General features: G+C 41.7%; 1 protein-coding gene across 1 annotated transcript in view; it reads right to left on the bottom strand.

Moving 5' to 3' along the window:
* LOC133644845 (beta-1,4-galactosyltransferase 1-like) overlaps positions 1 to 16,357 on the bottom strand; it is a 75,645-nt gene extending 59,288 nt beyond the window's left edge. The window contains exons 1-2 of the mRNA XM_062039589.1: positions 15,446 to 16,357; positions 9,326 to 9,561 (exon numbers count right to left, since the gene is read on the bottom strand). Coding sequence (XP_061895573.1) covers positions 9,326 to 9,561; positions 15,446 to 15,737 — 528 coding nt within the window. The 5' untranslated portion in view covers positions 15,738 to 16,357. The remainder of the gene's footprint in view (positions 1 to 9,325; positions 9,562 to 15,445) is intronic.
* Between the last annotated feature and the right edge of the window lie 997 nt (positions 16,358 to 17,354).

The following is a 17,354-nucleotide window of genomic DNA, read 5'->3' as shown; positions in this document are numbered from 1 at the left end:
AGAAAGACTGGCTCACCTATGCTGCTGACAGAGGAAACACTGTTAACCCCCAGAACCGCTTCGACAAGCTCATCACATTCCTAAAGTCCCAAGAATCTATATATGAGCAACTAGATCAACTGAGCAACGTCTTTGAACCCGCCAAGGAGCAGACTAAGCTCATCAAGTATGCCAGAACAAAGTCAGCCAAGTCCAGCAGTGAAACAGCAGGCTGCATCATTTGTGGTGACCCAAAGCACAGAAGAAGACTCTATTTCTGCAGAAGGTTTAGGATCAACCTAAAGCCATCGGAGAAGAGGGATGCAGCACAACAGCTCGGTGCCTGCAAGAGATGTCTCGAGGTCCACAGCAGCGACCCCTGCAGAAACACCACGTATCTGTGCGGGAACCCAGAGTGCAAAGACCAACACCATTACCTTCTCTGTCCAGTTGCCAGACCCCAGTCCCAAAGAACACCTAAATCCAGTCCAGTGAGAGCTGAGGGGAAAAGATACACCGAAGCTCAAAAAGACTTCCTATCCAGGCTTACCCCTGAGCTGGCGCAGCAGTGTCGAGACACCTTCTGCAACGTCACATCCAGAGCATACAACACCACAGCAGTTGAAAGAGGTCTTCTAGAGGAAAATGGCTTGCATGAGTATCCAGTGATCCTGATGCTCTTTGATGTCACTGCCAACGATGGACAGAGAATTGGGACCCTCATCGACCTGGCATCAGACACGAACTATATAACACATAGAGCTGCCAGCAAGTTGAACCTGAGAGGTGAAGATGTGACACTGGTGGTTTACGGCGTTGGAGGGATGAAGGTGTCTGTTGCAACTAAGCGCTACCTCCTCAAGATTCGGGTCAACACTCCGAGAGGGACCCTCAGGTCACATCAACTAATCTGCTATGGCCTTGATAAGATTGCAGAGTTTCACAGACATGTTCCAGCTATTAAGCTACAGAAAATCTTCCCAGATGTTCCCCTAAGAGACCTTGCTAGACCCAAAGAGGTGCAACTCCTGATCAGCCACAAGGAAGGCCAGCTAGTACCCCAGAAGGTTCGTTCTGTTGGCAACCTTGTGCTCTGGGACGGCCCCCTCGGCAAGACGATCGGAGGCACACACCCGGACCTCTTTGAAGAAGTCACCTTAATGGCCCACACATCAAAGACACACTTCGCAAGATCCATGAGAACTGCAGCAGTCAAATACAGTGAACTCATCTGTAGAGATCCAATCTCCTGCCAGTCTCCCGACAAGCCCCACACCCAGTCCAATACAGCCACTAGCAGCAGAGACTTTCTGAAGTGGTGGAAGTGGGAAAGTATTGGAGCTGCTTGTGAGCCAAGATGTGGAGGATGTCGCTGTGGGAATTGCCAACCCGGGGGAAAAGAAATGACACTGGCTGAAGAAAGAGAGATGGAGATAGTGAAGAACGGGTTGATGTATGTGAATGGAGACCATCACAGCCCTGATCCCCACTGGCATGCCAAGTATCCCTGGACAGAAGATCCAGCATCTCTACCCAACAACAGGAGAGCGGTTGAAGCCACATTCCTCAGGACAGAGAAGCAGCTGGCAAAGGAACCGGAGTTGAAGACAGCCTACATGTCACAAGTCCATGAAATGCTTCATCGCAAAGCTGCAGTGAAGCTATCCAAAGAGGTTCTGCAGAGTTGGACTGGGCCAGTGTGGTACATAAGTCACCTGATTGCACCAAATCCACATTCAGTCTCCACCCCAGTGAGGCTAGTATGGAACAGCAGCCAGAAGTACAGAGGCCTGAGTTTGAACGACATACTAATCAAAGGTCCTGACGTCCTGAACCCAATCAGAGCTGTCCTACTGAGGTTCCGAGCTGGTGTCTTTGCTGCCCTCGGTGACATCCGCAAGATGTACAACTCTGTCTGGTTGGAAGAGAGAGAGGTCCACCTGCACAGGTTCCTGTGGCGTGACACTGAAAAGGCTGAAATAGAAGACTTCGCCATAACAAGGGTCAACATGGGAGACAAACCTGCTGGTTGCATAGCCCAAGTCGCCATGAGAGAGACCGCCAACTTGCCTTCATTCAAACACTTCAAAGAAGAGAAACGTGTGATAGAGGAAGATGCATATGTGGATGATATCCTGACCTCTCACAACAACCTCCAGCACCTCAAACTCCTCACATCCAACATCGAACAGATCCTTAAAGCTGGAGGATTCATCATGAAGCCCTGGGTCTACTCCGATCAAAGTGGGAGGAAAGGGCCGAGAGGTGAGAAGATGGAGTCAAAGACCATGATCCTGCCAAACCAGCTCACTGAAGAGGATAACAAAGCCCTCGGCCTTGGTTACACCATTGAGGATGACACACTACATGTCATGGTTGCAGTGAACTTCTCCAAGAAGAAGAGGAAAATGCGCCTTGGTCAGGACTTACTGAGAGATGAAGTAAGAAGACAAACCCCAGATCCATTCACCAGAAGAGAACTGTTGAGCCAAGTCTCTGGTCTCTATGATCCACTCGGCCTCGTGGCTCCTGCAAAGCAGAAGGGAGCCATCCTCATCCGAAGAGCTTTTCAAGAAGCAAAAGTCATGTACTGCATAGAAGACACCTGGGATGCCGCCTTGTCCAAAGGACTCAGAGAAGATGCCATAAAGCTCCTAGAAGACTATGCAGAGCTGAGCCAACTCAGATTCACCAGACCCCTGACACCACCAAATCCACGTGCAAAACCAAGTGGCATCACCTTCTCTGATGGCAGTGAGCACGCATATGGCGCTGTGCTGTACCTACGCTGGAGCTGCAGCCATGGTGTTGTTGTGAGGCTAGTTGAATCTAAGGCCAAGCTGACCCCTCTCGACCACAAGGGTGACCCTGTGAAGGCGGAAATGTGTGGAGCAGTCTTTGCCGCCCGGTTGAAGAACTACTTCCAGAGACACTGCCGAATCGATGTTGAGAAGTGGTACCATCTCGTCGACAGTCAGACCGTCCTAGGCGCAATCCAGCGGGAGAGTTATGGTTACCAGACCTTCTTTGCCAACCGAGTCGGCGAGATCCAAAGCAGCACAAATGTCCAAGACTGGTGGTGGATTCCAGGGCCCGAGAACATTGCAGATATCATAACCAGAGGGGCCAGTCCAAATGACTTAACTGAGGAATCCGAGTGGCAGTCAGGTCCAAAGTTCCTTCGACTTCCTGAAAGTGAGTGGCCGAAGAAATCAGCCAAAGACGTCGCCGCACAAGCAAGAGACAATATCACAAAAATACAGAAGAAAACATTTGTCGCCGTACTCACCCGAAGTCAACAGAAAGCACAGGACCCAAAAAGAGTCCAAGAAACAGAGTCCAGATTCAGAAGACCACCTGCAGCAGCAGCAGTCCAAAAGCTACTGGACGAAAGGCGCTTCAGCAATCTAAGACGGCTGGTCGGGACAATAGTATGGACTTGGAGAGCAGTAAAGAAATTCCTGTGCCCCGGCGATAAAGAAAAGTGGGAGGCAGTACTTTCATCTGGTGTCATCACTGTGAACAAAAGAGAAGATGTGTTCAGAGACCTATGCTTGGCAGCACAGGAGGGCGTACACTTTCCAAACACAACAACAGACAGACTGGTTGTTTACAAGGACCAAACAAGCGGACTCCTGATGTGTGGTGGCAGGATCCAGACCTTCAGAGAAGACCACAGAGCTGTTCCCCTGCTACCGTTCTAGGCCTGGATCTCCACCCTCCTAGCCCGGGAAGCACACAGTGAGGGACATGAAGGAGTGGCAGGAACTACACTGCGGATGCGAAAGAAAGCATGGGTCATCAAAGGAAGAATGATTGCCCAAAAAGTTGTTGACAAGTGTGTCGTGTGCAAGAAAGCAAAAGCAAAGACCTGCCAGCAAATAATGGGAAACTTGCCTGAGGAGAGATCGAATCCGGCTGCACCATTTCAATTCACATCTGTCGACCTGTTCGGACCGTACCAAGTGAAGGATGATGTCAAGAGGAGGGTGAGCATGAAAGTATGGGGCGTGCTCTTCTGCTGCATGTCCAGCCGAGCCATCCATGTCGAACTGGCAAACACGCTAACAACGGAGAGCTTTCTACTTGCTTACCAGAGGTTCACTTCTGTCCGAGGCCATCCTCAGAAGATCTGGTCCGATCCAGGTACGAACTTTATTGGAGCAAAACCTGTCCTTGAAGAGATGTACAGTTACCTGAGACGACAAAACAAAGGATCACTAGAAGAATATGCTGCCAGGAATGGGACCGACTGGATGTGGAGAATCCTTCCAGCCGATTCACCTCACCGAAACGGTGCCGCCGAAGCTGCTGTCAAGATCACCAAAAGAGCTCTACAAAGCCTTGGTAGAGGAGAAGGCCTTGCCTTCAGTGAATTCCTGACTGTACTCAAGCTGGCCGCCAACCTTGCCAACGAAAGGCCTATCGACGCTAGAGTCCAGTGCCGTGAGGACGGCATCCAATACATCACTCCAAACACCCTGTTGCTTGGTCGAGCCACACAAAGTGGAGATTTCAAAACATTCGACTACACAACTTACCCCTTCAAAAGGCTGCAAGAGATTCAAATGCAAGTCAGCTACTTTTGGAAGTCCTGGAGCCAACTCGCAGGTCCAAACCTGTTCATCCGCAGTAAATGGCATACTGCTGAAAGAAATGCTGCCATTGGAGACATAGTGTGGCTCTGCGACCAAAATGCACTGAGGGGTCAGTTCAAGCTAGCAAGAGTTGTCAGTGTGAACGCAGATCCCAAAGGCATTGTCCGAGATGTCCACGTGAAAGTCTCTCCAAGTGGGTGCGTTCAGGTGAAGACTCCAAACCCTGTCGTTAAAGAGTCCAGGTCTAAGGAGAAGGACTTCCAGGGCACCATACTGCATCGAGACGTCCGACGCCTTGTCGTCCTCATCCCGGCGGAGGATCAGGTCAGGGGAGACCAGCTCGCCTGAGAGGTGCGATCTTTCCAGGTTACACTGCAAAGATCGAGTGGGAGGTGTTGCGGCGATCTGCCTGGAGGTGCGGCTGAAGGTGTGTGTGTGTGACAGCGGCTGTGCTGCTGCATGCGCGTCACAGCAGAAGCGCTGCATGCGTGTCACAGCAGAAGCGCTGCATGCGCGTCACAGCAGAAGCGCTGCTCCGCGGCGCGCCTCACCAGGTGCGCTCTCCAGCAGTGTGCAGGACGGAGCTGAGAGCAGCAGAGACAGAGACGATCACTAAAACCACGAAAGCACTTCACAAACGCATGGGAAAAAGGACTCAAACCAAACGGACTACCGGTTTTTCACCTTCCAAGATTCCAGTTAATAAACTGAAATACGAGTGAAATCCTGAGCCTCATCGAGTCCTTCCTTTTCAAGTGTGGGAAGCCATGTCGTTATAAATACACCTGACAGGCATAGACCCTCGGCCTCAGGTCCGGGTGCCGGAAAACAGCTGCCCATACGATGACGATGAAGAAGAATAAAAACTACAGTTCTATTGTGTTTACTTTTTCCCCATCTTTTACAGGGCGCCTTGTGGCGACTTATCAGCATTCCTCTTCTGTAACCCTGTACACTGTTTGTTTGTCTTGAACCGGTTAGTGCTGAAAACAAAGTTTCATTGTACTTGTGCAATGACAATTAAGACCCGCTTACCTATTGTGAAACAAAACGCCAGATAATAAGTCCAGATAATAAGTCCAGATAATATGTCCAGATAATATGTCCAGATAATATGTCTTACCTTATACACACACACCATAATAATACTCCTATGTTGAAGCACAGTACAATCCATCAAGCGGTGTGGCTTCATAGCTTACCAAAGTCCAACTAAAACATTTTGATAGATTTTCAATGGAACATATAAAATGTTGGTGTTGTTTACTTCAGTCATATTGCAGTCTACACGTATCTCTTATGTGTGACTGCCATCATACTGCAGTCTACACATATCTCTTATGTGTGACTGCCATCATATTGCAGTCTACACGTATCTCTTATGTGTGACTGCCATCATATTGCAGTCTACACGTATCTCTTATGTGTGACAGCCATCATATTGCAGTCTACACATATCTCTTATGTGTGACTGCCATCATATTGCAGTCTACATGTATCTCTCAGTGTTTCCCATAAACTGCCAAGATACCTGTGGCGGTGGGGGCGTGGCTATGTGCGTGGTCACCATGACATCATCGAGTAATTTGCATAATTTACTACAATGATTTGATTTTCTTTAAAAAGGCTCAAAAAATGTATACTTACTAATTAATAATAACAGTTTTGTTTTAAACGTCCATCCATCCATTTTACAATATAATTACAACACTTTATGTACATATTTATATACAGATTTGTTATTCACTGAAATATATTTATTAATTGTGGTTCTTACAAAAAATATATCTTATAAAATATAAAAGCTAAAATGTCTCAAAGCTTTGCCCCTTTAATTAGTGCATACTAAATAATTTAACTTTAGCCTACTACTACAACCATATTATTTACCAGCAACATAAAGTGAAACAGAGGCAGAGGTGTCCTGCCACAGTCAGTAACAAATAAACACAAAACAGTAGTGGTGGTAGATAGACACAGAGCTTCATCAAACATCTGATCCACTGAACAAAGAGCTCCAAAAATCTTGAACTTTAGACTGCCATCAGTTTTACTCCCTACACTTAACCATGTGTTTCCTACTGCCTGCAGACTTTGCACCCTTTGTTGTATACACATGTTGTGTTTCTAATAGAAATACATTTAATAAAGTCAATATAAATACATTTAATAAAGTCAAATACAAATAAGGCAACAAGAGAAGTATCCTACACTTCTCTTTTGTAAAGTAAATCTGAACAGCCTATATGAGCATCTACATCAACTACCGTATTTTCCGCACCATAAGGCGCCCCGTGTTATTAGCCGCACGTTTAATGAACGGCATATTTCAAAACTTTGTTTACCTGTTAGCCGCCCCGTGCTATTAGCCGCACCTACGCTACGCTAAAGGGAATGTCAACAAAACAGTCAGATAGGTCAGTCAAACTTTAATAATATATTACAAACCAGCGTTCTAACAACTCTGTTCACTCCCAAAATGTAATGTGCAAATGTGCAATCACAAAAATAGTAACAGTCAAAATAGTGCAGAGCAATAGCAACATCAATAACTCAACGTTGCTCATACGTTAGTGTCACACAACACACAAAATAAACATTTAAAGCTCACTTTCTGAAGTTATTACTCATCCACAAATCCCTCGAATTATTCTTCTTCGGCGTGCTTCACTTGTTTTTTGACACCATCTGTGATGTGGACGCGCATGCAGTCGTAGATCAACAGGAACGGCGCTGCGTGAAAAAAGTCACCCGGTGTCTTCGCGTAAACGTCTATCAACCACTCGCTCATCTTTTCTTCAGCCATCCATCCCTTCGAGTTAGCTTTTATGATGACGCCGGCTGGAAAGTTCTCTTTTGGCAAGGTCTTCCTTTTGAATATCACCGTGGGTGGAAGTTTCTGGCCGTTAGCATGGCAAGCTAGAACCACTTCTCATTCCCTGTGGTGCGAATATTCACCGTACGTGTTCCCGTTGTATCCACAGTGCGGTTCACAGGAATATCAAAAGCCAGTGGAACCTTGTACGCGTGTCTCTTAGTAGGAGACATTTTGTTGTCTTTACAGAAAAACAAATGAAATGAAATATCCGCGAGCTTCTTCTTCTCCGGGGGCGGGTGCTCACCTTGGCGGTTGCTTACAGTAGAAGAAGAAGCGCTTCCTCTTCTATGGGGGCGGTTGCTTACCGTAGAAGAAGAAGCGCTTCCTCTTCTACGGGGAAAAAAGATGGCGACTGTTTACCGTAGTTGCGAGACCTAAACCTTATGAAAATAAATATGAATATTAATCCATATATAAGGCGCACCGGGTTATTAGCCGCACTGTCTGCTTTTGACAAAAATTGTGGTTTTTAGGTGCGGCTTATGGTGCGGAAAATACGGTATATGATTGGCCTGAGAAGCTGGACAGGACCAAAAAAAAAAAAAAAAAAAGGTTTATTTTTTTTTACATTTGTGGCGGACATAATTCTTTCGTGGCGGGCCGCCACAAATAAATTAATGTGTGGGAAACCCTGTCTCTTATGTGTGACTGCCATCATATTGCAGTCTACACGTATCTCTTATGTGCGACTGCCATCATATTGCAGTCTACACGTATCTCTTATGTGTGACTGCCATCATATTGCAGTCTACACGTATCTCTTATGTGCGACTGCCATCATATTGCAGTCTACACGTATCTCTTATGTGTGACTGCCATCATATTGCAGTCCACACGTATCTCTTATGTGTGACTGCCATCATATTGCAGTCCACACGTATCTCTTATGTGTGACTGCCATCATATTGCAGTCTACACGTATCTCTTATGTGTGACTGCCATCACATTGCAGTCTACACGTATCTCTTATGTGTGACTGCCATCATACTGCAGTCTACACGTATCTCTTATGTGTGACTGCCATCACATTGCAGTCTACACGTATCTCTTATGTGCGACTGCCATCATATTGCAGTCTACACGTATCTCTTATGTGCGACTGCCATCATATTGCAGTCTACACGTATCTCTTATGTGCGACTGCCATCATATTGCAGTCTACACGTATCTCTTATGTGCGACTGCCATCATACTGCAGTCTACACGTATCTCTTATGTGTGACTGCCATCATATTGCAGTCTACACATCTCTTATGTGTGACTGCCATCATATTGCAGTCTACACGTATCTCTTGTGTGCGACTGCCATCATATTGCAGTCTACACGTATCTCTTATGTGTGACTGCCATCATACTGCAGTCTACACGTATCTCTTATGTGCGACTGCCATCATATTGCAGTCTACACGTATCTCTTATGTGCGACTGCCATCCTATTGGAGTCTACACGTATCTCTTATGTGCGACTGCCATCATATTGGAGTCTACACGTATCTCTTATGTGCGACTGCCATCATATTGCAGTCTACACGTATCTCTTATGTGTGACTGCCATCATATTGCAGTCTACACGTATCTCTTATGTGCGACTGCCATCATATTGCAGTCTACACGTATCTCTTATGTGCGACTGCCATCATATTGCAGTCCACACGTATCTCTTATGTGTGACTGCCATCATATTGCAGTCCACACGTATCTCTTATGTGTGACTGCCATCATATTGCAGTCTACACGTATCTCTTATGTGTGACTGCCATCATATTGCAGTCTACACGTATCTCTTATGTGTGACTGCCATCAAATGCCAAACAAATGTAGCGGTTCATTTTTTGATGAGTGATTCCAGACCAAGACTGACTTGCACTACCTGATTGATGACGTAGACTCCGTAGTCCAGTTGCTGGCGCTGCAGGATGGGGTGCAGGTAGTGCAGCCAGTACTTCAGGTGCTCTTCTCGCTTGCGAAATGGGATGATGATGGCGACCTTCTGCAGCGCCTCGCAGTCTTTGGGTTTGTAGCGTCCGCCCGGCTCCAGCTGCCCGTTGTTCTCCTTGATGAGCTCCAGGCTCACCGGACTGCTGAACTCCACCCGCAGGGGACCCACTGGCAACACAAAAGGGACAAGTCAAGCCAATCCTAGCAGCCAACAGTAGACCACTGGGCTAAATAAGTAACATTATCACTGGAGGACTAGCTAAACATGCCACACCGTAGGAGGATCAGTATAATATCAGTCTATGGTCAATTCTACTGTGATTAAATCATCACAAAATCCTTTTGTTATTTACAAACTCAGGGAATACTGAAAGAAACATCCATCCATCCATTTTCTACCGCTTGTCCCTTTGGCGGGGGATTCAAACAAAGGATTCCATTTAACAGCAATAGTAGTTTTGCTTATGTTATGTCCTCATCATCCACTCGCCCTTCAAAGCAGGACGACACACAAAATAAAATACTTGGGAGGATCCAACTGTTTCAGAGTGGACTGTGTCGCCCAGTTCTGGTCCCCCGCCAACAAGTCAGCTGAGTAAAGTTGGCCTAGAGAGAGAGAGGTCACAGCTGAGGAAACATGGCGGCCCTACCAACATTCCCAGTCGCTGAACTACGTGCTCGTTAACATACTAAACTTGTTAATATACTAAACTTGTTAATATACTAAACTTGTTAACATACTAAACTTGTTAATATACTAAACTTGTTGACATACTAAACTTGTTAATATACTAAACTTGTTGACATACTAAACTTGTTAATATACTAAACTTGTTGACATACTAAACTTGTTAACATACTAAACTTGTTAATATACTAAACTTGTTGACATACTAAACTTGTTGACATACTAAACTTGTTAATATACTAAACTTGTTGACATACTAAACTTGTTAATATACTAAACTTGTTGACATACTAAACTTGTTGACATACTAAACTTGTTAATATACTAAACTTGTTGACATACTAAACTTGTTAATATACTAAACTTGTTGACATACTAAACTTGTTAACATACTAAACTTGTTAATATACTAAGCTTGTTGACATACTAAACTTGTTAATATACTAAACTTGTTGACATACTAAACTTGTTGACATACTAAACTTGTTAATATACTAAACTTGTTGACATACTAAACTTGTTGACATACTAAACTTGTTAACATACTAAACTTGTTAACATACAAAAGTCGTTAACACACAAAGTCGTTAAAATACAAAAGTCGTTAACACGCAAAACTTGTTAACACGCAAAACTTGTTAACACACAAAAGTCGTTACCAGACAAAACTTGTTAACATACAAAAGTGGTTAACATACTAAACTTGTTAATATACTAAACTTGTTAATATACTAAACTTGTTAACATACAAAAGTGGTTAACTTTCAAAAGTGGTTAACATACAAAAGTGGTTAACATACAAAAGTCGTTAACATACAAAAGTGGTTAACATACAAAAGTCGTTACCAGACAAAACTTGTTAACATACAAAAGTGGTTAACATACAAAAGTGGTTAACATACAAAAGTGGTTAACATACAAAAGTCGTTAATATACAAAAGTCGTTAATATTCAAAAGTCATTAACATACAATACTTGTTAACACACAAAAGTCGTTAAAATACAAAAGTTGTTAACACGTAAAATTTGTTAACACACAGTCATTAACATACAAAAGTCGTTAACATACTAAACTTGTTAATATACTAAACTTGTTAATATACTAAACTTGTTGACGTACTAAACTTGTTAACATACAAAAGTCGTTAACACACAAAGTCGTTAAAATACAAAAGTCGTTAACACGCAAAACTTGTTAACACACAAAAGTGGTTAACATACAAAAGTGATTAACATACAAAAGTGGTTAACATACTAAAGTCGTTAACATACAAAAGTGGTTAACATACAAAAGTGATTAACATACAAAAGTCGTTAACAGACAAAACTTGTTAACACACAAAAGTCGTTAAAATACAAAAGTCGTTAACAGACAAAACTTGTTAACACACAAAAGTCGTTAATATACAAAAGTCGTTAACATATAAAACTTGTTAACACACAAAAATTAACACACAGAAGTTGTTAACATACAAAACTATACAAAACTTGTTAACACACAAAAGTCGTTAAAATACAAAAGTTGTTAACATACAAAACTTGTTAACACGTAAAATTTGTTAACACACAGTCATTAACATACAAAAGTCGTTAACATTTAAAACTTGTTAACACAAAGAAGTCATAACTTGTTAACACACAAAACAATACAAAACTTGTTAAGATACAAAACTATACAAAACGTGTTAACATACAAAAGTTGTGAACATACAAAACTAAACAAAACTTGTTATCATACAAAACTATAATAAACTTGTTAACCCAAAAATGTTGTAAACATACAAAAGTCATTAACATACAAAAATTATTAACATACAAAACTTGTTAACATACAAAACTTGTTAACACACAAAAGTCATTAACAAACAAAATGTGTTAACATAGAGAAGTCGTTAATATAGAAAAGTCGTTAACATACAAAACTTGTTAACACACAAAAGTCGTAAACATATAAAAGTGAACCCATTAAAGTCGTTAACACACAAAAGTCGTTGACATACAAAAGTCGTAAACATACAAAAGTGGTTAACATACAAAAGTGGTTAACATACAAAAGTGGTTAATATACAAAAGTCGTTAACATAGCAAGTCAAGAACAAGTTAAAAGAAGTTAACAAGTCAAGAACAAGTTAAAGCAAATTAGTGACTCAAGAACAAGTTAAAACAAGTTATTGAGTCAAGAACAAGTTAAAACAAGTTAACGAGTCAAGAACAAGTTAAAACCTAAGTTAACGAGTCAAGAACGAGTTAAAACAAGTTAACTAGTCAAGAACAAGTTAAAACCTACGTTAACAAGTCAAGAACATGTTCGAAAATAGACTAGCAAGTCAAGAACAAAACAAGAACAATTTAACAAGTCAAGAACAAGTTAAAAACAAGTTAGCAAGTCAAGATCAAGTTAAAAACAAGTTAGCAAGTCAAGAACAAGTTAAAACCAGAGTTAACAAGTCAAAAACAAATTGAAACAAGTCAAGAAGTTAAGAAAAAGTGAAAACCAAAGTAAAAAAATACAAGAACAAGTTAAAACCAAAGTTAACAAGTCAACAACAAGTTAAAACTAGCTAATAAGTCAAGAACATTTTAAAGCAAGTTAACAAGTCAAAAAAAAGTTAAACAAGTTAGCAAGTCAAGAACAAGTTAAAAACAAGTTAGCAAGTCAGGAACAAGTTAAAACCAGAGTTAACAAGTCAAAAAGAAATTGAAACAAGTTAACAAGTCAAGAAAAAGTGAAAACCAAAGTAAAAATACAAGAACAAGTTAAAACCAAAGTTAACAAGTCAACAACAAGTTAAAACTAGCTAATAAGTCAACTAAATTTTAAAACAAGTTAACAGGCCAAGAACAAGTTAACACAAGTTAGCAAGTCAACAACAAGTTAAAATATGTAAGCAAGTCAAGAGCAAGTCCGAAAAAAGAATGAAAATTAGTTCAAAAAGGTTAACAAGTCAAGAATGAGAAAAAAAAAAAAAAGTTAACAAGTCAAAACAAAGTTAAAACCAAAGTTAACAAGTCACAAACAAGTTAAAACAAGTTAACAAATCAAAAACGAGTAAAAAAAAAAGTTAACATGTCAAAACAAAGTTAAAACCAAAGTTAACAAGTCGCGAACAAGTTAACAAGTCAAGAACAATTTTTTAAAAGTTAGCAAGTCAAGAAAAATGTAAAACAAGTTAGCAGGTCAAGAACAAGTTAAAGCAAGTTAGCAAGTCAAGAACAAGTTAAGGCAAATTAACAAGTTAAAACAAGTAAGCGAGTCAATAACAAGATAAAGCAAGTTAGCAAGTCAAGAACAAGTTAAAACAAGTTAGTGAGTCAAGAACAAGTTAAAACAAGTTAATGAGTCAAGAATAAGTTCAACCAAGTCAGACACAAGTTAAGACCAAAGTTAACAAGTCAAGAAGAAGTTCAAAAGTCAAGAACAAGTTGAAACAAACAAGTTAAAAGAACAAATTAAGAACAAGTTAAAATAAGATAGCAAGTCAAAAAACAAGTTAAAGCAAATTAACAAGTCAAGAACAAGTTAAAGCAAGTCAAGAACAAGTTAAAGCAAGTTAGCAAGTCAAGAACAAGTTACAACAAGTTAGCAAGTCAAGAACAAGTGTACAAGTCGAGAACAAGTTTAATTAAATTAATAAGTCAAGACCAAGTTAAAATAAGCTAAATCAAGAACAAGTGAGGGAACATGAAAGTAACAGATAGTTAGCGAGTGAGTGCAAAAAGTACAGAAAGCCTCACCGAGCAGTGTAGAAGTTTCAGGACACATGTCCAAGCAGTTAGTTAGTGAGCTAGTTGGTGAGTTAGTGTGTGAGTTAGTTAGTTGGTCAGTGAGTTAGTTAGTTTAAGACAAAAAGTCCAGAAAGCCTCACAGAGCAGCGGATTAGTTTCAGGACATTTGTCCAATCGGTTAGTGAGTTAGTTAGTTGGTGAGTTAGTTAGTGAGTTAATTGGTGAGTTAGTTGAAGACAAAAAGACCAGAAAGCCTCACCGAGCAGCGGACAAGTTTCAGTACATTTGTCCAAGCAGTTAGTTAGTCAGCTAGTAATTGGTGAGTTAGTTAGTTGGTGAGTTAGTTAGTTAGTGAGTTAATTTATGAGTTAGTTGAAGACAAAAAGACCAGAAAGCCTCACCGAGCAGCGGACAAGTTTCAGTACATTTGTCCAAGCAGTTAGTTAGTCAGTTAGTAATTGGTTAGTTAGTTGGTGAGTTAGTTAGTTAGTTAAAGACAAAACGTCCAGAAAGCCTAACCGAGCAGTGGATAAGTTTCAGTAAATTTGTCCAAGCAGTTAGTTAGTGAGCTACTTAGTCAGTGAGTTAGTTAGTGAGCTATTTGGTGAGTTAGTTGAAGACAAAAAGTCCAGAAAGATAAGTTTCAGTACATTTGTCCAAGCAGTTCGTTATTGAGCTAGTAATTGGTGAGTTAGTTAGTGGGTGAGTTAATTGATGAGTTAGTTGAAGACAAAGTCCACAAAGCCTCACCAAACAGCGGAGACGTTTCAGGACATTTGTCCAAGCAGTTAGTTAGTGTGTTGGTGAGTTAGTTAGTTAGATACATACAAAACGTCCAGAAAGCCTAACCGAGCACCAGGTAAGTTTCAGTACATGTGTCCAAGTAGTTAGTGAGTGAGCTAGTTAGTTGGTGAGTTAGTTAGTTGGTTGGTAAATTGGTGAGTTAGTTGAAGACAAAAAGTCCAGAAAGAGAAGTTTCAGTACATTTGTCCAAGCAGTTAGTTAGTGAGCTAGTAATTGGTGAGTTAGTTAGTGGGTGAGTTAGTTAGTGAGTTAATTGATGAGTTAGTTGAAGACAACAAGTCCAGAAAGCCTCACCGAGCAGCGGAGAAGTTTCAGGACATTTGTCCAAGCGGTTAGTTAGTGTGTTGGTGAGTTAGTTAGTTAGTGAGTTAGTTGAAGACAACAAGTCCAGAAAGCCTCACCGAGCAGTGGAGAAGTTTCAGGACATTTGTCCAAGCGGTTAGTTAGTGTGTTGGTGAGTTAGTTAGTTAGTGTGTTGGTGAGTTAGTTAGTTAGTTAGTTGAAGACAACAAGTCCTGTAAGCCTCACCGAGCAGTGGAGAAGTTTCAGGACATTTGTCCAAGCGGTTAGTTAGTGTGTTGGTGAGTTAGTTAGTTAGTGTGTTGGTGAGTTAGTTAGTTAGTGTGTTGGTGAGTTAGTTAGTTAGTTAGTTGAAGACAACAAGTCCTGTAAGCCTCACCGAGCAGTGGAGAAGTTTCAGGACATTTGTCCAAGCGGTTAGTTAGTGTGTTGGTGAGTTAGTTAGTTAGTGTGTTGGTGAGTTAGTTAGTTAGTGTGTTGGTGAGTTAGTTAGTTAGTGAGTTAGTTGAAGACAACAAGTCCTGTAAGCCTCACCGAGCAGTGGAGAAGTTTCAGGACATTTGTCCAAGCCTTTCTTCTTGTCCCCTTCCTCTTTGGGGACGTCCATGGGCGGCTTGGAGCGACCAGTACCAGTACCAGTACCAGTACCAGTAGTGGGGGCGGTGCTGGTGTTGTGCTGGTGCAGGTGGTGCAGGAAGGCGGAGGTGGTGTCCAGAGAGCGGACGTAGTAGACCAGGGTGACGGAGATGTGGAGGAAGCACAGCAGCACCACCAGCTTGCAGGTCCGATGGAGGACGCTAAACTTCGCCGAGGAGTCGGCGGCCATCCTGGGTGACTCCTGACTGGACTAGCTGCTTGCGGGGACCTCCATCTGTCCTCAGGAGGACATGGCGAGGTCCTGCTTCTGGTGACGTCACAGTCAAGGACAGTTAGGCGAGGTCCTGCTTCTGGTGACGTCACACGCCGAAGGACAGTTAGCTTTAGCCGCGCGAGCTAACACCACTCCGTTAACTTTTCTTATCCCGCGCCGCGCTTCTTTCAGTCCTCGCCCAGAAAGTGGTCCGTTAAAGCGGCGTCGCGGCTCCGGGGCACGACAATAAGCAGTCAGTGTTGATGTAAAAATGCGCTCAGGTCAGACGTCACGTGTTAAAACGCCAGAACTCCGAAGAAGTGGAAAAACTTTCTATTTTTCCACCGTTAAGGTAAGTCAATGACATTGAGCGCTTCCGGCGAGAGTTTCCAAAATAAAAGACTTACGTTGTCTGCACATAGGGCGGCTACTATAGAAAAGCACAGTTGAAATTCGAATTTTGATGTTGAATCCCTGTATTTAAAGTAGAAATGAGTGGGGCGGCCGTGCCACAGCAATTTTGAGGGTTCCGGGTTCGATCCCCGCTTCCCCCACCATCGACACTGCCGTTGTGTCCTTGGAAGACAATTTCCCCACCTTTTTCGCTTTGTGTATGCGTATAACGTCACATCCGGTTCTTCTTGGCGGCTTCATCGGCATGCAGTTTGAGCGTCGCATTCAAACAAGTGAGCGTGAGTTTAGTTGCTTAAAGTCCACCAAGTCCGGCAAATGGCTCTTAAAACTATCACTGTCATCATCTTACTTTTGTATGAAAACATGTCATTTGTTCCAGAAACTTTCTGTGATGCAATCGAGTTTGTTCTGTACTTTATCAGTTCACAGCAAAACTACATTAAGAAAAGAACATGAAATCGCATTAGTTTGTGTTCTTTTGTGGTTGCTATGTCTTATTATAACTACAACGTTTACAAACAAACTAAGGTCATGTTCAATCCTAGTAATAAATATTAGTCCAGGAATAATACTTGTAGCAGGAATAATAATACCTGTAACAGGAATAATAATACTTGTAGCAGGAATAATAATACTTGTAGCAGGAATAATAATACTTGTAACAGGAATAATAACACTTTTAGCAGGAATAATACTTGTAGCAGGAATAATAACACTTGTAACAGGAATAATAACACTTGTAGCAGGAATAATAATACTTGTAGCAGGAATAATACTTGTAGCAGGAATAATAACACTTGTAACAGGAATAATAACACTTGTAGCAGGAATAATAATACTTGTAGCAGGAATAATAACACTTGTAGCAGGAATAATAATACTTGTTGCAGGAATAATAACTTGTAGCAGTAATAATAACACTTGTAGCAGGAATAATAATACTTGTTGCAGGAATAATAACTTGTAACAGGAATAATAACACTTGTAGCAGGAATAATAACTTGTTGCAGGAATAATAACACTTGTAGCAGGAATAATAACACTTGTAGCAGGAATAATAATACTTGTAGCAGGAATAATAATACTTGTAGCAGGAATAATAACTTGTTGCAGGAATAATAACACTTGTAGCAGGAATAATAACTTGTTGCAGGAATAATAACACTTGTAGCAGGAATA

The sequence above is a fragment of the Entelurus aequoreus genome, linkage group LG28, assembly GCF_033978785.1.
Source record: "Entelurus aequoreus isolate RoL-2023_Sb linkage group LG28, RoL_Eaeq_v1.1, whole genome shotgun sequence".
Classification (NCBI taxonomy): Eukaryota; Metazoa; Chordata; class Actinopteri; order Syngnathiformes; family Syngnathidae; genus Entelurus; species Entelurus aequoreus.
This window is presented reverse-complemented; position numbering and strand designations above follow the sequence as displayed.